This window comes from Neopsephotus bourkii, unplaced genomic scaffold (genome assembly GCF_033783945.1).
Source record: "Neopsephotus bourkii isolate Nb327-2 ecotype Australia unplaced genomic scaffold, CSIRO-AGI_Nbou_v1 NB_951, whole genome shotgun sequence".
Taxonomy (NCBI): domain Eukaryota; kingdom Metazoa; phylum Chordata; class Aves; order Psittaciformes; family Psittacidae; genus Neopsephotus; species Neopsephotus bourkii.
Genome location: NW_026901445.1, coordinates 1,943,303 through 1,966,870, shown reverse-complemented (window position 1 = coordinate 1,966,870; position 23,568 = coordinate 1,943,303). Strand labels below are relative to the sequence as shown.

At 49.1% G+C, this 23,568-nt stretch overlaps 2 protein-coding genes across 4 annotated transcripts in view; one reads left to right on the top strand and one right to left on the bottom strand.

Moving 5' to 3' along the window:
- The first annotated feature begins 2,581 nt into the window (after positions 1–2,581).
- WNT8B (Wnt family member 8B) lies at positions 2,582–14,646 on the top strand. The gene is made up of 6 exons (XM_061358771.1): positions 2,582–2,714; positions 8,587–8,620; positions 9,754–9,892; positions 10,702–10,827; positions 12,867–13,009; positions 13,438–14,646. Exons 1-6 carry the CDS (start codon positions 2,656–2,658, stop codon positions 13,993–13,995), a joined length of 1,059 nt encoding a protein of 352 aa, XP_061214755.1. The 5' UTR covers positions 2,582–2,655; the 3' UTR covers positions 13,996–14,646.
- A 4,756-nt stretch (positions 14,647–19,402) lies between these two features.
- The window catches only part of SEC31B (SEC31 homolog B, COPII coat complex component), a 37,286-nt gene continuing 33,120 nt past the window's right edge, over positions 19,403–23,568 (bottom strand). For all 3 annotated transcript variants that reach the window (XM_061358768.1, XM_061358767.1, XM_061358770.1), the window contains 4 exons: positions 23,235–23,381; positions 22,701–22,817; positions 21,660–21,731; positions 19,403–20,949 (listed from right to left, as the gene is read on the bottom strand). In XM_061358768.1, the coding sequence (XP_061214752.1) occupies positions 20,770–20,949; positions 21,660–21,731; positions 22,701–22,817; positions 23,235–23,381 (516 nt within the window). In that variant the 3' untranslated portion in view covers positions 19,403–20,769. The remainder of the gene's footprint in view (positions 20,950–21,659; positions 21,732–22,700; positions 22,818–23,234; positions 23,382–23,568) is intronic.

Here is a 23,568-nt window from a genome sequence, read left to right as displayed (position 1 = left end):
ACTTTACAGAGCTTTTGTCAGTAACAATAACAAAATTTGAGGAACATTATAAAACAATTTTGCATCTTTAGAGAGTACCTCATAGAGCCTATTAAACAGCCTTTGAGAGCTGTAATTAAATCTTTGAAATATGTCTGGGACAGTTTTGTTTCAGACTTGCCTCCAGCCCCTTTGACTTGAAAAAACATGCTTGTTTCCAGGAATATGGCTGTTGCATTTAACTGAAATGAGAAGTTGACTGGGGGGGCTGCTGGCTGTGAAACACCCTGGTGCTGCTGATGCTGCTCGGAGCTTGGAGGAAGGCCTGGTTGCCTCTGGTAACAGCTAATAAGAAAAAGTAAATTCCTCCTCTTTATTTAGACGCACTTTCAATTATTTATTTCCTCATTTTTGCAATACTATTACTTAATTTGTCTTGGAATAAACAAAAATAGTTCACCCCATAAGCCCAATAGTGTTCTTCCTTTCCAGTCAGTTGAGACACGTCTCAAGAGTTGCATGATTCAAAATGCTGTTGCTGCCGGACCTGAGGAATTAAAAAACTCTTGTTCAAGAGTCCTGAAGCAGGCATTTGGAGACTAGATTTCTTCTTCCTGCCCTAGGAAATAAATGCCAAGTGCAGGATGGGAGCATCCCCTGCACCTCACCAGCACCACCCTGGTGGGGCTGAGCCCCTGCAGGGCAGGCAGCCTCAGCAGCCCTTCAGCTCCCCTGAGGCAGCATCAACCTCGCAGTTGCACTCTGCATTGGGTCAGGGAGGGGCAGAGTTGTGGGAGAGAGGGCACAGCCACCAAAACCATTGAATAAACCCACCAAAACCACTAAGCCCTGCTAAACATCACAGCATTGAAATTCTATTTCCATATAATAAATAAATAATAAAAAGCTTATTTCCTTCACCTTTCAGTTTCTGGTGTTTTACTTTCTATTAGATAAATCTTCAAGTTTTTTCTCATTGTACGTAATACGTTGAAGTGCTCACAGCTCCTCAACCTAGACCTTTACTTACTGCAAATACCCTCAGCCTTGCTGCAGTAGGATGCAGCTGGGAAGCACAGCTGGCCCTGGGATCAGTAATTGCATTTTCTCCTCACCTAGGTCCTTGAAAACTGCTCAGCCACGCCTAGGGTGAGAGCTCTGGGGCAGCCCTCTGGGCAAAGGTAGCATCTTGTCAGCAGTACCCTGCTTGTGCCTGGCTGGATCACCATGGCTTGAGCAGAGCTGGTCTCTGGCAGGGGATGGCCAAGTCTAGCTGAGAGCAGATCTCTGCTGGGCAGGTTTCCCTCCCCAAAGCTGCACAATCCAGGAGGGATTTCCATCCACCTGAGGTGGCCCCAAGAGCTCCAGCCAGCCCTGCCTGATGACTCTGCTGCAGACTCACTCCCCTTCAAATCCTGCCCTGGTCCAGGTCTTCTGCCCAGCACCTGCACCCCAGGTGAAATGAGTTTGACTGGTCTTAGCCCAAAGTTTACCTGATTATGTCCACAGCACAGAAATGAGCTCTATAGTGTGGAGAAGTTGCTCCTATGACGCTGGGACAGGGTGGCACAGGTGGCCCTCTTGAGCTGGGGCTGGTCAGAGTGGCTGTGGTGGGCAGTGTGACAGTAACTAGGCTGTCTTAGGTGGCCAGGGGCACAGGCTGGATGCACTTCAAAGTAGCTCCAGCAGCTATTTGCCTGGAATAAGATGTCACTGAGAAACTGCTGACTGTCCCAAACCAAAGACCACCTCCCATGGACTTCATAGGAAATCCCAAAAGTAAAAAAATAAGGAGGAATGGGAAGGTTTAGTCAGAGGCCTTTCTACTGGAATGAGAGTGGCATGTTGCAAACAGGAGGTGGAGAAGAAAGAGCAGGTCACCATGATGAAGGAGGAGTGGATGGAGCTAGGAACTGGTCCTGATTTCGCTTAAATTCCTGGGGGAGACTGAGGCAGAGATGATGCTCATGTATCTGTTTCCCAGCTATCTCCCTGAGGCACACTGCATGGCCTCCAAGCAGCGGGCACAGGTAGCCCAAACCCAAGCCCACCACCCCAGAGCACCCAGCACACCCAGCGATGTCTCCAAGTCAAGAGGAGGCGAGGGCACGCTGAAAGCAGCCCTTCCAGTTGCCATTGCAGGGGATGGGAGAGGCAAGGCAGTGTGGTAGAGATTGAATCTAGTGATTATTTAAGGGATTTGCTGTCTCTTTCGTTATCCCTATCTCTCTTTTTCCCTTTCTTTCTTTATTTTTTTGTTTTCCCCTTTTCCCTCCCTCTTATCCCTTTCGTGGTGCATTTGTCTTCGAGGAACCTGGGGTGTTCTTTTCATCAGTTCAATCTCTCTCTGGCACTTGAGTCCTGATTGGCTGAAGGACTTAGGGAAAAAAAAAATCTTTAATTAAGTAGATAATCTCTTCTTAGGAAGTTCTGCGGCTCCATTTCACCAACCCCCTTTAGCTCTTACTTTAGGATTGGTTACCCTTCGCAGAAGTTGGGATTCAGGAGGCATATGCCTCTTCATCACACTAGGACCGCGGAGTGGAAAATAGCTCCATCCCTTCCCTAATTCTGTTGTGTTCCCTTTTTTTTTTTTTTTTTTTTTTATTTTCCTCTGGTGGTACCCAAGGTTTTTTTAGGATCTTTCTCTCTTTTTATTTGGATTTTATATTTCACATGGACCCTTATCTGGGCATCTTCTTCCTCACTCCCTTCTTCCAATCCTGCTGTGCCTGGTGAGTATTGAGAGCACCTCAGTCTGTGTCACAGGCAGGTGCTCTTCCTGGACACCCTAAGGAAATTCTTCTTCACCTTCCTAAATGTCCCCTTTCCCTCTTAGCTCCGTTCTAGTCTTTAATGGGACCAGATATTTAACTAAGTCCCAACATGCCCGTTGGCAGAGAGGTTAGATCTAGTTTTCCCCCACACCTCCCAGCAATAACTATATGGGCCAAATCCTGAGCCAGGGTAGAAAAGAGTAGGCAAGAGTGGAAGCAGAGGATCTGGTCCCTCACTTCCAACTGGGAAGATAACGGGAAAGCCAGGGATTTCTGTTTCTCCAAAGACTCACAGTCAACTTGTCTCTGGTCTTAATCAAATCAAGTGGGGCTTCTCCCGTGCTCCCCAGATAAGACAGTCCCTGATTAAGAGCTCAGAGCCAGCAGGGGTGAGTTAGATCTGCAGAAGCATCACTCCGGATGAGCAGCCCGAGACCCAGGCTCCTTGGCAGGCACAGGGTCAGGATTACACGTCTGAAATGCACGTATTAGGATTTCCTGGGGAGAAGCTTTTGCTGCGGAGATTGCTACAGCTTGGTTCTCATCTACCTGAGTCCTGTCAGACCAGCTCCCCTGTCTGCAAACCTGCAGTCATCTCCTGTGGGCATCCTGCGCTGTCCTAAAGGTGGTTTTAGATTTGTTTTATGAGGGTAAGCAGAAAGGCATTACAGCTGCATCAAATCTCATATCATTCCTTGCAGAGTGTATTTATACCATACCCAGATGGACTAAACTGATCTGCCTCTGGAGGTGTTTTTCCTTGGTGGTTTTTACTGAGCAGTAGTAAATTTTACTGAATTTATTCTCCATTTCTGTGATGCCCTGGGGAATCTGCTTCGCAGGTAACAAACTCATCGCTGACAGCAAGGAAACTCTTCTCCTGTTCAATTACCAAAATCCCCTGCTTCCCCCATAGCACATCTCCAGGGTTATTACCATGGATGGAGAAACCAAACTTACAGAGAGAGAAACTCAGGAGTAAATGGGAACTTTCTCCTGTTAGGCTGGGAGTGAAATTCATGTTCTTGCAGAGATTTTCTACTCCCTTCATTAAAAGAATGTGTGTCAATTTGTATCTGTCTAAATATTATACAGCAGCAAACTCCAGATAAATCTCCCTTCTGGAAAAAGAGGAATATGTACTTTTTGCAGAGATAGGCAAGAACTCATTCTGATTTTATCTTTCTGCTGTCTGTGTCTTGCTTTCCTCAATATGAACAGGTTTAGAATACATTTATTTTTTTTTTAATCAGCATTTTAAAGAAACAGTTCAAAGGGGAGAAATTTCAGATCACAAAGTAGACTTAAATACAGAAATCGCAGGCATTTTCAATGGAAACTGGATGTCTAAATTCACTGTCTGCCTTTCAGAAGTTTTTACCTAATAGGAAAGTTTATATCAAGAAAGCCCTGTTTCTTCCTGCACGGGGCTCATAGGTAATGATTTCCTAAGAGAAAGTAAAATTGCAAACTTTATTCAAAACTATCATATTACAGATCCTGTCCCTTAAATGTTGAGGAGAAAAAAAAAGCAAGGTTCATGGGAATCATACAATAATCTGCTTGAAATTTTTGCTGGTCTTCTTTATCTGATCCAAAAGCTTAAAACACAAGAAGATAGTTTCTTCCTATGATTTAATTGTGAGAATTGGGACTGGGGGGCAATATAGTTCAACAATAATGGTTTATATGTATATATGTTGCCACTTCCCTTCTGTGAGCGTGGATTAGATTCTGCCGTGTTAGCTAGGTTGAATGATCAATGTGTTCCTAGATGAGCAAAATGTCAGGGTTGCATTTAGGAACCTAAAAAGAAATAGAGCAGGAGAAATGAAATAGAATAAAAAAGTAAGGCTCCAAATGCTACTGAGTTGCTGGCTGTTCTTCTATCCCCTGGGAATAACGTTATCAACCTCTAACAGCAGCTTGTTTCTGAATGTTTTTTACATTTCATCTGTGCCATTGCCTTTAGTTTTTGGTGTCACTGGTTTTCTAACAACTTAGGGGAGCAGTACTTGAGAATGAAACCCAGATCCAAAGCAAAATTGTATCCATTTTCTGTATTTACAGTAATGTCATTAGTGTAAATACAGCTTTATAATTTTCTGAAGAGCTGAGCCAGCAGCACAGTAGCATGAGCAGCTGATAAGTTACCAAATACTTTAACAGGAGGTTTCGTAAGGCTCTTGAGGCATATTAAACTGAGGAGCGAGGTGGTATTATTGCTGAAAGTTGCAAGTGAGCAGAAATTACCAGAGGCTTATTAGCATCAGATATGTGTAAAATATAATGGGACAGCTGCTTGGCAGGGTTATTTGTTTCCTGGTTCAATAAAATTGCAATCGAGAACTCCTGTTACAGATATTAATTAGCTTTGAGACAATTTCCTAATAGCAGATGCAAAGAAAATCACTTGCCCTAGATTTGTCTTTTACTTGAACGCATGGAGTTTCAGTGAGGGAAGCAGCGTGCCCTTCCCAGGGCTCTGCATGGGCTGGGAACAGGGCTGAAGAACTCGGTGGGACTCCTCTCTCTACCTTCTGATCTCTGCTCCACTTCAGTCCTGTAGCACTATGCTGGAGTTTGAAGGTAGAGGGAAAGAGGTTCAAATACCTAAAACCCTGTGAGCTTTCTTAGATAAGGGAAATAATTTCAAATGGTTCCTTTGAAGTGTGTGATTCCAGAAAGTTTTAAATCAGTGTGGTGACACTGAAGTCACTGGGGGCTGGTTTACACCTGCTGTGGATGCACCTAGCTGGTTAGTTTTTAGCATTACATTCCACTTTCCTTTACAGTGGTATGGAAAATTAGTAGAACTAAACTAAATAAAAATCACACTACAGAGACAAAAATCAAGAGAGATTAATTTTCATAGTGATTCCTATTTGTAGCACGGGGATGACCCTAGTAGCATTAACAGTTTTGCACTACATCCGTGGCTTAATTATTCCCTGCCCTTGCTGGAGACCATATCCAAAAGAGATACGCATTTTGCTTAGCTAGATCATATGAGCAAAGACAAAGAGCACAGATTTTGTCTCTGTTATTATCTTCCCTTCCCTCTCAGTGTAAAAATGAAGAATTTCAGCTAGCCTCCAGCCACATAACAGTTCCGTCTCCCCTTCTCCCAAACCCACTTGCAGCTGCAGGAGTTAAATGTGGGGGTCAGGTGTACCAGTCTAAATTAATCCTTTACTTTCCTAAGTCCTACAAACCTGCCCATCAGCGTGCCTGCCCGTGGATCAGAGAGCTCAGGGAAAATGCCTTCTGTCTCTCTGACTTAATAAAAAAGTTCAGAATATCCTGCTGTGAAATTGCTACTGTACCGTTTATTCAGCTGCAGGTGATGAACCAGCATATCCTGAACTTGGCCTTTTTGTGAACCTTGAGGTTTATCCTGTGAGGAACAGATCCTCTGCTTCAATGCAGTTATGTCAACTGACTCCTGCTAACAGGCTGGTTTGCTGTAAACCCTGAATTTGTGGATTACTGTCCTCCTCCTAAAGCTACCCTTCTAACTGCTCAGATGTTCCTAATCCAAGATAAGGCCAGCAAGGGTTTGCAGCAAATCCTTCTTGAACGCTGTCAATTCAGCTTTTCCTACCCAGGTAGGAAGCAAAGCAGATGGGATGTATCTCTTGTTTTGGCCACAACAGCAAGATAAGAAAGGACTTGCAGTTCTCTAGATCTTGCCTATATGGGAGCATTTTGCAGCGCTTTCTTACAGCTGCTACCAGGGGCTCAGATTCACACTGACACCATCCTGAGTGTGGTCCCCATAGCAAAGCACTTAAGGTCAAGGCAAAAGACGTGAGGGAAACCAGATGGAAAAATGACTTGTTCATGCTGCTACCCAGTTGCGTTAGGATGGGGACCCATGGAGCTTACACAGTCTGAATAGCCCCAGGTTCATGGCCCTGTGTGATTCAGGTCACCCGATGCTCTAATCACCCAGCTACAGATGCCGTCTCTCCAAGTCCCAGGAAATATTTAATTAGCTGTACAATGCAGAAGCAGCTCCCAAAGGAAAATTCCTCTGCAAAACAGCCATCGACTTCGTGCTAAAGTACCCATGGGGGCTGGAGCGCAGCTGGGTCTGAATCCCAGGCCTGGAACAAAGGGAAGGGATCTCCTGCTCTCACAGTGCTCTGGCACAGCCCTCTCCCTCCTGTTTTGGCCCAGGGGAATCTTTCCCAATGCAAGCTCCATCAATACAGATGAATTTCCACCAAAAAAAAAAAAAAAGAAAAAGAAAAATTAGACTTGCCAGAGTAGAACTTTGCAAACCAGTTCTCTCAGTTCTGACTAAACTGTGAGCAATAGCAAAGGGTGGGTTTCTTGTGATTTCTACCAAGCTGATCACCTTTTTGTGGTGTACTTCGGAGAGGACCTCTGAGGGTAGTTCTAGTGCAGGTGAACAGGCTCGCTGACCACATGAGTGGTTTTCCAGGGCAGGGAAACGTCCTCTCTAAGTCTCTCGTGTCTGATGTCTGAGCACCAGTCCTGCCACCCTGTCTGCCCCTATGTGCATGGCATGGCTGCAACATGGCTACATTTTGTTCCTGGTCTTGGATGGCAGTGCTTGCTCGTGCCTGTGCTGAATGCCACGCTGGGATGCATCCACATTCTCCATGCTGGATTTGTAGCAGAACAGGACAGTGCCTTTCTCTCCTTTACCAGGGATACCTGTGGCTCCAGACAGCACCACTTGAAAACACACAGGGAGAAAAGCTTTACCCTAACCTGCACCTTTCTCCTCTACATCTATCCATGGTCACCCAGCTACTCTATTTTCAGGGAATGGAGAGGAGTTAGAAAAAGTAGCAAAAATCACTGCACGCCAGGTAGCCCAACTGCAGCTTTGAGCTTGCTTCTCTACTCAAGGGACAGATGTAGGTTAAGGCTCTATAAGGGAAAAGGAGAGGCATCCTTCACTGGGAGACATCCAGCATTTGGAGCAGAACATAATCTCAAGGAGAAGCCCAGTTCCTCTCAGTGCCTGCTCTAGCATTTTTCCCACTCACTCCCTACAAGGTGAGTACTGGATTCGCAGTGGTGGTCACTGAACCTCATAGAGTCCTAATGCTGACTGATATTTGGACTGAAACAGGCTTTCTTGCTGGAGGAAGAGACTCGGACAGGCCAGCATTGGGTCTGCTCTGCATGCCTCTGAGGAGAGTGATGAAGACCAGCCTTGCAGTCCTTGGAGATGATCCCTTCACACCTTCAGTGGGAACTCCAGGAAGTCGTTTTGGCTAGAACATCACACCTTCCCCTTGTACCCTCACTGCCCCCCATGTAGTGCCCAGCAGGATGGGAAGGATAAGCGTGTTTGTGCTCAGCTACCACTCCAAGGGGAGAGTGCAGGCAGCCAGTGCTGGCACCACAAGAAAACAAGGGACCGTGAGCTGAAGGGATGCTGCCAGGACACACACTGTGAAGGAACAGCGGTGTGACCTCCTCCTTCCCTTGGCATAGTCCAGCTCCTGGCACTGGGGGCAACACTACCCCCAGTTAAGCCAAGAAAGGTAAAAAGCAAGGCTGGTGGAACAGGAAAACACTAGAAAAACAGAGGGATTGGCATGAAGGGTAGATGTGCAGAGAAAAGGAAAAAGAGGGAGCAGAGGGAGGGTTGCATCCTGGTTGGAGAAGCAGGGTGTGGGGGAAGGAGAAAGCAGCATCCTGTCTCGCAGCAAGGGGAGAGACCAAAGGTGCTTGCAGCCAGGAGACAGGCAGGCTGTGGGGGCAAGAGGAGAGCCCTGGGATGCCAGGCATTCCCCAGGCCCCTCCACCATCACCCCCTCCCTCTGACACTGTCTCTGTCTTCCAGGTCAGTGAATAATTTCCTGATGACGGGCCCCAAGGTAAGAGAAATCCCTTTGATCTCTGTCGCTGATTCCACTAAACCCAGGGAGGGAGGGACTGCTCCTTCCCACTTCTCTCCACGCAGCCTTAGCCAGAGCTCCCCTCACCCCCATGTTGCCAGCAGCAAGACAGGACCACTGGGAGTAACCTGCTACGAGCTGCAATTCCTTGGGCTCCCCAGCCAAAGGCTCTTTTAAGCTGGTTGGGGCCAGATTTTGGAGTTTGTTGGCACCAGCTGAGGGTGTCACTTGCCATCTATTGCCTCCTGATGATGAGGTTAGCATCAGAACCCACATTCATAGAGCTGGAAAGGTATTTTCTATGGGCCTTGGAGAACACACCTCTCCAAGGAACACAACTGGAATTGCCAGGACCTTGTACAGTGTTTCTGACCCCATGCCTCCTTGTACCCCTCTTTCAGAGGCTTTTTTTCCTAGCCAGGACCCACTGTAAAATTCACCCCATTTTTGTTCTGGCTGTTCTCCAGGAACACCTCCAAGCCCATCTGGTTTTTTCTACAGGTCTTAATGCTACACTGGAGTGACCTTGCCCCAGAGCACTGTCTGTCCCCTGGGTCTGCAGTGAAGGAGAGGGCAGGCTGCAGCAGCGCTGGCCTGGGACTCCGTGGTCTCTGAGGAGAAGGTTCTGCCTCCTCTCAGGCTGGGGAGATAAAAGGCTCTCCATGGCAGGGCTGGCTGGCACACAAGAGACATTTCATCTCTGCAAGATGGCATGCAAGTCATTTTCGATTGAAAGCCAGCCTCCTGGGGAGCCTGGGGCCATGTTCTGCCTCTTGTTTTGCACTGTACTTCACCATCCATCTAGACCCCAAAGCAGCAGGACCCACAGTATGCAGCACCGGGCAGGAAAGCTACACCTGCATCAGCCCCACCGCTGAGGCTGGGGCTACACCAGCTTTGCACTGTGTGTGGTGGGAACTAGAGCTCTGAGTGCCTGTCCTAGGAGTAGCCTGGGGACATTCCCGTCCTGTCACCCACGGGGCTTGTCTCTGCATGCTGGCCGTCGCACCCAGGCTGTTTTGCCACCCAAACGCCTGAGGTTTTGCCCCATTGTTAGGGGGGCTGACCAGGGCACCCACCATTCCCCTCCTGACCTGCTGCTGTGCTCCTAGGCCTACCTCATCTACTCCAGCAGCGTGGCGGCCGGGGCGCAGAGCGGCATCGAGGAGTGCAAGTTCCAGTTCGCCTGGGACCGCTGGAACTGCCCCGAGAGGGCACTGCAGCTCTCCAGCCACGGCGGGCTGCGCAGCGGTAAGGAAAGCAGTGGATACCACTACCGACACCCCCCCCCCGCTGCTTCAGGTTAGGGCCGGGGGGACCCATCTCTTCTCAAGTGCCTCCTTTTCTTCCCCATCCCAACCTGGGATGTGCCTCTCCCAGGAATGCCCAGGGGTTCTGTACAAGAGACAGGCGTGGGTGTGGAGGGACTGGCAGCAGGCAAGGGACCAGGGCCCCAGGCAGAGGGGAACAGAGGTTTCAGAGTGGGGTCTTGCAGAGGCAATTACAGCACAAGGTAATGCTCAGGGACTGGGATCAGGTCCCATCAAGATTATCTGCTCAGATGCAGGCCTTGCAGGTGTTAAATGAGAGCCAAAGGCTCAGTGACGTCAGGCGATTGCTACACTGATCCTGGTGGCTAGGTGTATGGTCACTGCTCCGAGCCCTGCACAGTGTCCAGTGGAAGGGAAGACTCGAGGGCGGTGGGGAAGGAGCTGTTTGATCCTTGGAGAAGGCCACTTTCCCTCTGGGGTGTGTTAGTGAGATACGAGGACATTTGGCTGGCTGTGCTGTACCACCACTGCCGAGCTCCCACAGGGAGAGCCAAGTGCTAAATTTATCTGCACTCTTGGAAATGGCACGAGTCAGTCTGGTTTGCATTTGGGAACTTCTTTGTGCAGTTCAAGCCAAAACAAAGCTGATCTGACATATAGGGCTTCATCTCCCCTCCACTCCGCCCTGCCCATTGCAGGTCTCTTCCTACACTGTCTCCTGCATGGCAGGAGTCATTTCCAACACTGTCTCACTGTGGAATCTGCTCCCCTTGTATTCCCACTTGGCAGCAAACCGGGAGACCGCTTTTGTGCATGCCATCAGCTCCGCAGGCGTCATGTACACGCTGACCCGGAACTGCAGCCTGGGGGACTTTGACAACTGTGGCTGTGACGACTCCCGCAATGGACAGCTGGGTAAGGAGAGACCAGCGGCCATCCCTCTTCCCATCCCTGGCAGCAGAGACAGCTCTTCTCTCCTCTGCTGAGGCCTTCAGAAACAAACAACTCCTCTTCCTGGTCCCTGCACCTGGTAGAAGTGCCCAGAGCAAAGCTTTGCCTGGCTCAAACCAAAATAGCTCTGTGGAAGCTAATGAGGCCACCTCCAGTTTACACCAGCTGAGGCCAAGCCCTTGATGTTTTCCATTACTTTCTAAATGAGCATGAAAGCAGAATGGGGTGGCAGTTTCCCTGGCTCAAATTAAGAATGACTCTGTTTAAGCTGCTGGAGGGAATGACTGTACCATAAGGCAGGGGAGAGGATCTGATGTCGTGCATCTACATGGCAGGTCTGGTTAGAGCAATACTGACCAGGTACCTCAGGACTCCCAGGGTCAGCAAGACCTGGGTGGCTCCAGAGCAGACTTACCAGGAGGGAAAGCAGGGTGGCATTCATAAAGCCCTCCAATGTTTGCCAGCATGGCAGGCACACGAGAGCATAGCCAGGAGAACCGCTGTGGTAGCAGACAGCCTTTATCCCGTTCCCATCACAGTGGTACCCAGGCCTGCAGCCACTAAGGAATCCTGTGTAGAGAACCCCCAGCTGCACTGCTCCAGCTCTTGGCTCAGCTTTCATTGAAAACATTGACATTTCAGTCTTTTGTTTCGAAATGAAAGATGTCTAATGTCAAATTACCAAATCTTAATTTTAAAAGCCTTGCCTCAAGCAGCAGCACCAGCGTCGGTATGTGTCAGTTTATGACAAACTCCCCTGGAATATCCAGTATTTAACAAGTTGCTTTATTGGCTAATAGTTTTAAAACAGCCACTGGTGCTTAGGTGTCTGAGATGTGGGGTAGCCCATCTCTAGCAGAGCAATGACACACCAAATTTTATCTCTTCTGGAAAACAGAGTTACTCGTGCTACACTTCCTTGCTCCCAAACAGCTGTTTTTATGAAAATTTCCACTATAAACTGAAAACCTTGGGAAGCAAAGAAAACATTTGCTTCAGTCTGAAACTGTGATTCAATTCTAAATGCCGTTGCACTGAATCCAAGTTGGTGAAAGGTTTGCATTCTCGGTCCCAAGCACTTGATTTGGACTTCATTATCCACTGTAATTACCCACCTCCCATGAGACACCCCTGCCTCTCCCTGAGAGAGGGGACTGCCATGCTCTGGTGAAGCCCAGGCAAGGGCCAGGCCTTTCAAGAGAGGCTCAAGGCCATTAATCCACAACTCCCAAGATGTACCTCCAAGGTGTGTTACAGCCAGAATGTTCCAGATCTCAAATCTTCACAAAGGATGTGGTATTCTTCTCTAGGAGGAAAAGCAGCAAACCACTTGACATGTTTCCAGTCAGCCGAGCTGTTACCAAGCTCCCACGCAGTTAGGAAAAGTACCCTCCACATCTTCCTATGCAGTTTCCCAGTTCTGTGCTGATTCCTTTGTTTCTTTATGATAATTGGAAAATCAGACCCTTCTGGGGCCTGATCATCAGGATTCTGGGTGTACCAAAAAGAGGGCCTCCTCGATATGTGTGTGCCAGGCAGGGGTTGTTTGCTAGCAGAGGGGAATCTGTTCTCTCTGACCAGGATGCCTCCACCAGTTTGCTAATCCATGTTAGCAAGACGGTGTCCCTGCAAGTCAGACTGAACCAGCTCAACTCAGGGGTTGAGGGAAGTTGATGAAGACCCAAAGCTTTATCAATATAGCTGCTGGCGAATGATAATGAACTGCTTCTGAATCCTGCACCATAGAAAGCCTGGGAATTCCTGAGTTTGTCACACAGGACATTGACTCATGCAGGCAATGTCCTATGCTACTATCCAGGCTTCAACACAAATGCATGAGCTGAAGGGGAGGGAGTTGGGGAGTATCAAGAGGCAAAAGGCTGGATTTGCCCCACAGCCTCCATTCCCTCTGATCACTTCTGAGACCCTTTCTCATCCCCAGAGCCACAAGCCAGGTAGGCGAGGGGCTGGCTCCCTAACATCACACATCTCATCTTTCCCAGGGGGCCAAGGCTGGCTGTGGGGTGGCTGCAGCGATAACGTGGGCTTTGGGGAAGCCATTTCCAAGCAGTTTGTGGATGCCCTGGAGACTGGACAAGATGCTAGAGCTGCTATGAACCTGCATAACAATGAGGCGGGTAGAAAGGTGAGCCCCTCTCTCCCCCCAGACCTGAGAGTGCACACCAGATTGGCTCTGGCCATTCACTGTGCACAGTCACAACTTGCTGTGGCTGAAAGCACATGTCCAGAAGAAACAACCACCCTGTCAAGGAGAAGGAGATGGCAGCAGTGCTGACGTGATGGGTGGCGCTTGTTGTAAGGTAGCAAACCTTCTGTGATTACACTGTTAATGGCTTCCTGCTGCCCTCTTTCTCTCTGTTCAAATAGAGGAGTACCATTAAGAAGCAAATCTACGAGCTTTAAGCCAACAAACCCTGGGCAGGACCACTGTGCAGGGAGGGTCAATGGCAAACCCCTCCTGAAGGGCCTGGAGCCATGTTTCTCCATGTACTGCTGCATGAAATGACCCCTCTGGGTTTTTCCTGAATCCCCTCTCTCTCCCTCACCCCGTAGGCTGTGAAAGGGACCATGAAGCGGACTTGCAAGTGCCATGGAGTGTCGGGGAGCTGCACCACCCAGACCTGCTGGCTGCAGCTGCCTGAGTTTCGGGAGGTGGGCACTTACCTCAAGGAGAGGTACCACAAAGCCCTGAAGGTGGACTTGTTGCAGGGCGCAGGGAACAGCGCTGCCAGCCGGGGTGCCATCGCCGAGACCTTCAGCTCCATCTCCAAGAAGGAGCTGGTCCATTTGGAAGACTCTCCTGACTACTGCCTGGAGAACAAGACGCTGGGGCTACTGGGCACGGAGGGCAGGGAGTGCCTGAAGCGGGGCAAGGCGCTCAGCAAGTGGGAGAAGCGGAGCTGCCGGCGGCTGTGTGGGGACTGCGGGCTGGCGGTGGAGGAGAGGCGAGCTGAGATGGTGTCGAGCTGCAACTGCAAGTTCCACTGGTGCTGCGCTGTGCGGTGCGAGCAGTGCCGCAAGCGCGTCACCAAGTACTTCTGTGTCCGCAAGGAGAAGCGGGAGCGCAGCGGCGGTGGTGGGGCCGGGCGTAAGCTCAAGAGAAAGCTCTAACTTGTTTCTGCTTCTCCATGGTCCCGTCTGCCCCTCTCCTCTCCTGCCCTCCCCATCAGCCCCCAGCACCATTTCCTTCAGCTTACTTCTATTTCATCCCCAATGCTGCCACACAAGGGGCTGGGTAAAGAGCTTATATGAGACTCCAGGCCTTAGCCATACATGGCGTTTCCCATTAGTGTAGTGGGTGGATGACTTCTGGGAAGACCCTTAAGTGTTGGCAAAGCAAGGTGAGATTTGGTCCGTTCAACTCAGAGTCACTCTATCCAGTGACTATGGTTTTCTTGTTGGAAACACAGGCAGTCTCAATGGCTCCTGCTTGTTTGAGCTTGTCTGTTCCCCAGCAACCAACTGCTCTGGGCTTTTAAGTGAGGTCAACACTTAGGAAAGCACAAGGAAGCAAGATGGCACCACCAGAGTTGGGAAACCCAGAGTGGTAATCTCTACACCAGAAGATATTTCTAGTACCCTAAAAAAATAGAGGAATTAAAAAAGTTGTTACTGCCTTTTATTACATACTACACTATGAGGGAATAGAAAAGGTGTGCAACTCCTTCCTGCAGTAAGCCAGCCTTCACGAGTCCCATAGCGTCACTTCCCATCCTTTGACAGCTTTGCTAAGCTCTCCAGTGCTTTACTTTGAATTTGAGATGGCAGAAGCGAGATTGAAGCTTCTGCCTGATCTGCCTATTAAACAGCCATCCTAAAGAGGAGTCCCATCATGGGGTTTTAATATGTTTTCTCTCTATCTTCTGAGCATCCAGGTATGGTCTCCCTTTTCACCCCAGCATCCCTGCCAAAGCCCTTGACTGATGCCATAAACATGCCCTCACAGTTCTCCAGTCCCTCTTTCCTCCTATATCTCTCCCAGAGAAGAGCTGCCAGCTGAACCCATTCCCCAGTTCCTGGTGTACTTGCCAAGCACTCTTACCCTGTCAGCTAACTAACTAAATACTTCCTCCTAGTCTGAGAAAATAATGTCAGTTACTATTTAATGGTGGTGTAAATAGGAAAGTGAAGCACTTTGAAGTTTAATTTATTGCACAGTTACTGTGATGTATACATAACAGTTTTCCCTCTACCACTTATTGTATATATTCTATAGGCTAAGCAAGAAGCAGGAAGATCTGGTTGAAGCATCTCTGTTCCCTTGCCTTGGTTGGGGTAGGGAGGGAAGAAGCTGTCAGCTGCAGTACCTGGGGAGGCTAACTGCACCATCACAGTGATCTCCCCTGGCCTGTGAGGTTATCATCTGCTTTGCTGTTTGAAGTGTCCTTTAGCCACATGAGAAGCCAGCAGAGCTGTTACTCACTATTAGACCTGTCTTGTAGCCAATACTTGTAAACCAATAGCCAATGCAATAAATCAGTAGCCAAGTGCTTGCAAAACGTTGTTGTGTCTAAGTAGTTGGTTGTCTTTGGATGTACATAGTTACAGTGCTGGAGAGTAAAACCCAGCTGCTTACCCATCTGTTGAGCACCAGAAGAGCAGACCAGTTCCCTCCACACAGCACAACCTCAGCCCCCACCAGGAGGAGAATCAGCCTGCTCTCTCCTTGAACTCTCTTGAGGTTACATCTAACTGCAATGCAGTTGCCAGGAGCAAAGAGTGTGGGTAGGGGGCCAGACAGGGGCCCAGTTGCCCACTTCAGAGATGCTACATTGAAGACACTTGGCAGTCTGTATGTCTCTTTTATTTATCAAATACTCCCTTGATCCTAGGACTGCTTCACTGGGTGTGGCAGTCTGCACCTAGGGCAAGCTGGAGTCTCTCCAGAGCAAGAGCATTCATGTCAATCTGGCGCTTCCAAAACTGCAGGAAACAATCTTGGCCCATTCTCAGGGAAACCTGAAACTTCCCCTTCACACACAGATCGCCAGCTCTTTGCGCACAGGTTCTTACTAATACAGTGACCTCGCCCTCGGTCTCTTTTGCATTTCTTCCAGCAGCTCCTCCACCCGTTGACATGGTTTAGTGGTGGTCTTGGCAGTCCTAGGGTAACAGTTGGACTTTATGGTCTTAAAGGTCTTTTCCGACCTATTTGATTCTGTGATTCTATGTCCCTGTGGTGGGAATGCATCCTTGGACAGGAAAGCAAAGATGTGGTGAGAGCCTGTCACTTAGCCGGGAAAGCTCCAGCACAGGCTGGCTTGAGGACCACTGCAAGGCAGAGGACAGCTTATACCCCCATGCCCCTCTGTGCCCACCATTCCATGGCCAGCTGGAAAGGTAAGAAAAGGAGAAGATGTGGAAGCCGTTTCCCACTTCCTCCTCACTCAGCACCTCACAGGGACAGTACCACCCCATCCCTCCCCTGCCGACAGTACTGCCCCACACGTTTGCCTGTGAAGGCCATGGCAGAGCCCAGGACGTGCCCACTGGGCGCAGTGCCTCCTGTCGGCGCAGGGGCCGCGGGGGGAGCGTTACAAACACAAGCCCCACCGCCACACGCTCCTTTCTCTGGGCGAACACAGCGACACCGCAGCTGCAAAATGTGCTGACCTCAGCAGCAGGTCGGGGCCGCAGGGTCCCCCCTCCCCGGCGCAAGGAGCCCCGAGCGGTAAAAGCCCTGCTGCCATTGTGCGGCAGGATTGGATGCTTCCATGTATTCATTTCGGTTTAATGAAGGCGCATTCCTCAGAGGAGAAATATTTACATTCAGCTTCCCAGGTGGTCACCTTCGCCCAGATGACACACAAACAGGCAGCCCCCCGCTCCCTTTTCCAATCCAAACCTCTTTAGAGGGCTCGGGGAGGAGGGGGGCTGCTGGGGGGAAGCAGAATAGAGAAGGGAACAAAATGCTAATAAACCAGCCAGCCAGCCCTTTTCCCCTCCCCTCTGTGGAGTCAATGGAAAGTGTCATTTCACATGCTAATCCCCCTCCGCTCTCTTCACAACACCTTTTCCGAAAAGTGTTTGGGAAAAGTCCTTGTGGCCCGTTTACAGCTCCCTGCCGCTTCGGATTCCTTCTTGTCTAAGGCCGCGGCCCCCGTGTGGGTCTCTCCCTCCAGCAGGGCTCCTTACAAAAAACATCTCAACAAAGACTTTGGAGTTCATCAGCCTCCCACTGAAATTCACAGCTGCTGAACAAACTAATCCCCTCTCTTGGCCTTTCTTCTTTTCAATGGGTTCTTGGCTTCAAAGACACTTTGGGAAAGGACTTTGTGGGGACTCACACTGCTCCCTCAATAGAAGTTAGTGCAAGCATTATCTTCAGAGCAAGTGGCTTTACAAACAAATACTGCCTAACAATCTCTGCCCCTCCAGCTCCCCCAAACACACACAAGCCTAGCCTGCAGACATGATGTTATCGGCGACAGGATTAGAGCTCTGTTCTCTGTGCCCAGGGATCTTTCCTACTGCCCCCCCCGCCCACCCCGCCCCAAATTCTTTGTCAACCCAAAGGCCTTCTCTCCCAACAGAAATGGTTTCTCTGTCGAGCTGCAAGGGGATGCTGTGGTAGCATATGCCCACATGGGAGGAGGCAATGCTGATGAGCTGCTGTACATAGACCAGATGCTGTTACCAGCCAGCTGAGATAGTGCTGTAATCAGAGGAGCATTTTCCAGCGGGGTTTGCAAGGACATATACTGCACCATGGCCACTGAGCTTCCACCACAAGACTCTCAAAGACCCTTGAACAGGTCACCTTGCTTCCCCCTGCCTGGTTTCCCTGCTACAAGTTTTAGGGACAGTGCTCACTGGGGTAAACCTGAAGCAGAACTGAGCAACAGTAGGACAAAGGGGCAAGCAGGAAGGACTCACAGCAAAGGCAGGATAAATAGCCAGTCTCTGCACGAGTCCTTGGCAGCAGGAGTTGTGTGTGCTGGAGGCAACTAGAGTCAAATACATCTGAGAAATACATGGAAAACACATGCTTATTTCTCAGCAGTACAAGTGGGCTGAGTTAAAGGGAGGGGCTGGACTGCATAGGGTGTATAACTGGATCCAGAAAGGCACAATCTAAGAAATACCAGGCTTGTTAAATGATCTCAGGAAGCTAGGACTTCCCTGATATACTTGTTAAGCAAATGCCACCTCCAGGGCTACCAGCTCACTTGTGTTATGGCCCCTTCTGATGCTGTACAAGTGCTGCCTTTGAAAATCAGCTTCCATCTCCTTGGTGGGGGACAGCCAGGAAGCCAGACTGGTTGCTAACTACTCCCAGACCAGGCTGCAAAAGCTATTCCTTACACTTGGAGTTTGCCTCTGCCAGCAGCAGAACTAACAAAGGCTGGCTTTCCCTGAATGCGTGTGCTGGGTCCGTAACACCACAGAACTCTCATAAGCCTTGGTTCCTTCCCAGCAATAGCCCTTCAAATCTTCCCCATCCAAACAGGCTTCCTCAACCTTTACTTCCTCCCATATCCCCCAACCACAAGCCAAGTAATACAGTCCTGCTTACTTCAGAGTTTCATGAGTGCTGGCTGACAGCAAAAAGGAAACAAATTTGAGATACTCTTTTTTTGCAGAGCTAGTTGGATCCCCCCAACTAACTTAGTACTGACGTTCTATCAGCTTCAGCCTTCTTACCTGTTTGAAAGCATAAATAAAATCAACCAGCAGATTCAGAAGTTATTAATTATAAGAACAGACAATTCAATGGTATAAACCTGATTTCCACATAGGTCAAATCCTTGTCCTGGCTTAAGTGGCACGGCTTTAGTGGTGTAGCACTGATTTGCAACAGGAAAGGATCTCATCAAGGGCTCTGTTTACTTACTGACATACTTCCAACTCCCAATACCAAGCATAAAATCCCCAACACTGCTATAATTCCCCAAGGGAACCTCAGCCATCGCACGGACCTTGTTTCTAATGAGATGAACAGCCACAGCTGAGGCAGGTGATCTGGAAAAGATCAGTTCTCTGATCCTGCAACCTTAAAGAGCAGGTAAGGCCCAAGGCCTCACCACAGCAGGATGCTTGCTGCCCACCTCAGCAAAGCCCAGAATCTGGCTCACCCCACACCATTCTCAACTGCCTGCCTCACCAAAGCTGAGAACTCAGCTCTCAGTGGGTGGCCCTGCACACTGAGGGAAGTCCCTTGTAGCCAGAGGTGGAAAAAAAAAAAGCTAGCAGCATCACAAAACACAGCTTTTATTTCACTGTTCTGTAATCTCAGTGCATCAAACCGCAGCAATAGAAACACAGCAGCAACAAGGAGGCACTTGGACCTGGAAAGGACAGAACGAGTGTGTCCTCTCCCTCCCCTGATTCTCCTCCATCCTAAGTCTCATGGTATAGCAGGCTGATTCGTGTTAAGTCACTGAACCACAGGCCCACGATGGTATTATTACTCAAGCAGCAAGCAGAGGAAGTAGGAGCTGGCTGCAGCCAAAGGTTGGGAAGAAGCCTTGCTCCCAGCTAAGGCCCAGTGATTACACTGCCTGGTAAGCATGAAAGAGGGTCAGAGAGGAAGAGAGGGAAAGACACACACACACAGATATGCCCTAAAATTCCATCTGCCTTTCCAGACTTCTTCCCCACAACTGATACGTTTCACTCGTCTATTTTACCCTAAATGGAAAAGCCACAGTGATGAAAAGCTTCAGCACAGCCATATCCTTGAAACCTGACAGCACCAGCTCCTGCAGCATATTCCCACCACCTTTGAGAACCACCTTTGCATGCATCTGTTACTTGTAGGCAGAATGAATGCACCACTCTTGGAGCAATGAGCTGTCTCCTGCTCAAGTCTGGGCTAGTCAGAGTAGCTTGAGGGGATTCTTATGGGATCTGAACAATCCCTGCTGCTCTTACAGCCCCTAAACTACCTGAAAAGCCCAATGTAGGAAGGCTTTAGATAACACCAGATGGCAAAAGGACAACTGTGCTAACATAAAGGAAGTGAAAAAGGCCAAGAGCCAGACAGGATGGCTTTTAGCCCAACAACAGGATGTGACTGGCTCTGGGGAAGAGCGCACAGAGCAGCCCAACCTGCTAGCATCCCTGAACAGGAGAGTCCCAAGAGCTGGAAGGGGGAATCAACCCTGGGCGTGAAACATAAGGGCTCAAGCCTGCAGCCTGAGAATGGTGCCATTTCCCTATGGGGAAAAAGATATAAAGGAGGTGGGATAGAGATTATACAGGGGTAAACAGGAGACTTGACTATGAAAAGAGAAGACTGGGTGAAGAATAGAGAGTACACCAAAGCTAGCCCAGAGAAGGCTGGTAGTTAGCCCTAGTTGTAGCAGGGTATTGTTGCAGAGGGGTGAGAGGGTGAGTCAAGGATAAGCATGAAAAGAAAGGAAGAACCAGAGGAGAGATCCTCACTGCAGCCCAACAGAGCAGGGGCACCCCAGCTAAGGTCCCAAGGGCACCCAGGTATCACTCAGGCAGTTTACACTCCAGCAGGGAATACAGCCTGAGGCTCTTCTGTCTGGTGGTGGAGCTGGTGCCAGCCCTGTTTGTTTCCTAAAGAAAGGTGCCACATCAGCCTGGAAGGGAAGGTGTTTCTTCTTTGTGCTGGGGATACAGGGAAGAAGGAGGATCTCTGTGCAACCTGGACAGCCTGAAATTGAGATTCCTCAGCTGGGAAGCAGCCTCAGACTAGTAAGAAAGAAAAGAGAGAGAAAGAACAGTCTCCAGGAGTCTCAGGCACCAGCGGGCTGTCTGGAGAGTGGATGTGGCCAGGCATGCTGGCCCAGCACAGTTCCAGGCACTGGCACAGACTTCATTCTCCAGAGTCAGGAGAATCCACAACCTGCAGCATATCAACAGGTGAGGCAGTCCAGCAGCTCTCAGTCTGCACTGTTCCAGATGCTCCACACTTTACACATTCAGCTTGCCAGCAATGGTCATGAGGACTTTCAGAATGGGCATAAAACCAGAGACCTCACTGAAACTGCTGCTGCTCACCACTTGGGTGTGAACCAGGAGACCCTGTTGGTAGTTCCTAGCCTCAATGCAGTGGGCAATTTCATGGAGACCCATGAGGATGGTTGGAGAAAGCTGCAAGGAGGGAGCAGAAATGAGTCAGCAAGCTCAGCATGTAACACAGACCCCCTCCCTCCATACCATTCCCTCCTGTTCTTCACCTCATCTTCACCTCATCCTCACCAAACAGCACCTATGCAGTCAAGGAAGGATAGCCTGCTTCCTCCTTGGGTTTCCTAAACTAAACAAACATTAATCTAATACCCAGGTTCTGTTACAATGAATGCAGGTCCTAAGTAATGACATTTAGGCATTAATTGAATATCTGATGTACCTGAAGAGGTCAAAGGTCTATATAGCAAGGAATCCTGTCTCTGTTCAGGCCTAATATAGACAACTCAGAGAAAGGGTATATGTTAAAAGGATTCTTCCCCTGACAACTATCCCTCCAGAAATTGCCATCAGCAGATTCAGAGATTTTCAAGCTAGAGGTTCACACTTAACATCTACCCCCAGCTGCCTCTTTCCGTCTAGAACTTGTCTATATGCCTATGTGCTTCCTGGGGGTAAAAGCACCCTGCAAATACCTTTCCAGCTTTTTCTTGTGCTATGTCTGGGCCAAGGTTAAGGAAGAAGAGATAAGGCTTGGCTGGATTCAAGGTGTGTTATAAGGTTTGGCACTCCCCTAGCTGGTAACAGCGGGACAGGCACCAAGGCCCACTACCCAGTGCAAAGGTGGGATCAGGAACCCAACTGGAGTACAGGAAATAGTGGCATCTACTCACTGCGTGCTCGCGGAGCTTCTCATACAAACACTCCAGCCGCTGCAATGCATCCTCCAGCTTCCTCCGGGTTTTCTGAAGTGAAACAGGTATTGCTAGTTCCACCAGAGCTTCAAAGCCATCTCTCCCAGAACCAAGTTGTTCTCACTCAGTCCTTCCCCCTCCCCTATTCTTCCCACAGCACCTTACAATTCACTGCATCTCAGCCTGGCTCTGGGCAGCCTTAGGACCTCAGGTGCACTGCATTGCTGTACTAACCCAGCTATTCAACCTTCATATAAGCCAAGTGCTTAAGCCCAAACCAACAGGCATTTCTGTCCATAAAGGGGACCTTCAGGTTATTTCCCAGAAGTTGCTACACTGTACTCCCAAAGCACACAGCAAACATGATGAAGCTTCTGCTACATATAAATTGTCTGACTCTGGGATAGCAATTTGGGCTCACTGCTTATCCCAGCATCCACTAAGCAGAGGTATTCTGGAAGGCTTCAAGGTGCCCCCAAACTGTGGGAACACTTAGGAACCTAACACAATGCTGCCAACACCACTTCTCTGCTTCCAGACAGTGTGGCCTGATGCATTCACGCAACATGATGTGTATGCCAAGAGCCTTCCAGGAACCAGGGTGGAGAAATTACAGTGACTTGGACACAAACATCATCTGGCTTTCTATTCCAGCCAGGATATCTCAGCTTTTCCCTCTAAGCTCTGAGGATGACTGGTAATACCAGCTCTGCAGGAACTATCTATAGATCAAGCTAGTGAAAAAGGAAGCTGAATAGCTTTGCTGTTTTCTTCAGCTTTCCTCAAAGAAAAGAGTCAGAGAACAGAACCACTGCTCCAGAGAGGCAATGAGAAGCAGTGGATAAATGCTAGAGAATGCATCTCAGTTCCCAAGAGATGGCCAAGCCTACAGCCTAAAGAAAGGAGAAAGATAGAGATTAACTTGGTTATAAGGACAAGACTCTTCCTCTTTTTGCCCCAGCCAAAAGTGAAACATCTGTGAGGGTAAAAAAGTTAAAGATCAGAGAATGAAGAACTTACTGGATCAGTGGCGACAGCAGAGCAGCGCTGCACCAACCCTTCAAATGTGGTCTTCAGAGCTTGGTGCTCAGGGGGCACCTCCTTCCTCTCAACCTTCTCCACGGGTAGCTGGTGATACTGACAGAGAGAGAAGCAGCTGAATAAATGCAACAGGAGCATGAAAGGCTGGAGCGGGTAGATTCCCCTCCTGCAACTATGGACAGAAATAATCTCACCCCTTCGCAAATCCCGAGAATACCTGGAAGCACGGAGTTAAATTATCATCTTCAGACTGTGGTTATAGCTTCAGGCCTCTGGATTCCCAACACTCAGCAGGCTGACAGCCAACCTGGCCTCCCTCCCTCTCTCCCAACTATACCCAGGTGTCATTTTCCACCCTGGCAATTAATCTAACACACAGGCAGAGGTGTCTTATAAGGGCTGGGGAGCAACATAAGCCCTGCAGCTGCCAAGTAATAAGAATCTCAAAAGCTGAGTTGTTTTGCACTTGACAAGGAGCTGGTGGCTGGGGAATGCGCCACTTTCCCTGGGTACCTGCAGGCTGCCTTCCTTTGGTGCTCCTGGGGGTGACTGGCCAGATTCTTGCAACCTGGACAGCTGAGGATGGATCCCTTGGGGCTCAGCGGGCAGACTCATTACTGGAGCTGTGATGGGGGCTGGAGGAGTAAATTTCTCAGGCAACTGCCAGCAGAAAGAAAGAAAAGAAAAAAGACAGTATCAAGAAAACCAAGTCCATGCAGGAGGGTCAGTTACACTCTCCACAGTCAAATCCAACTTCCTTTCTAATTTGCAGAGTGCCCAGATCTCAAGATGATGTGTAACACATCCCTGTTCTTTCAGTCCCCTGTCTGAGAGTGTGAGGCCCTTC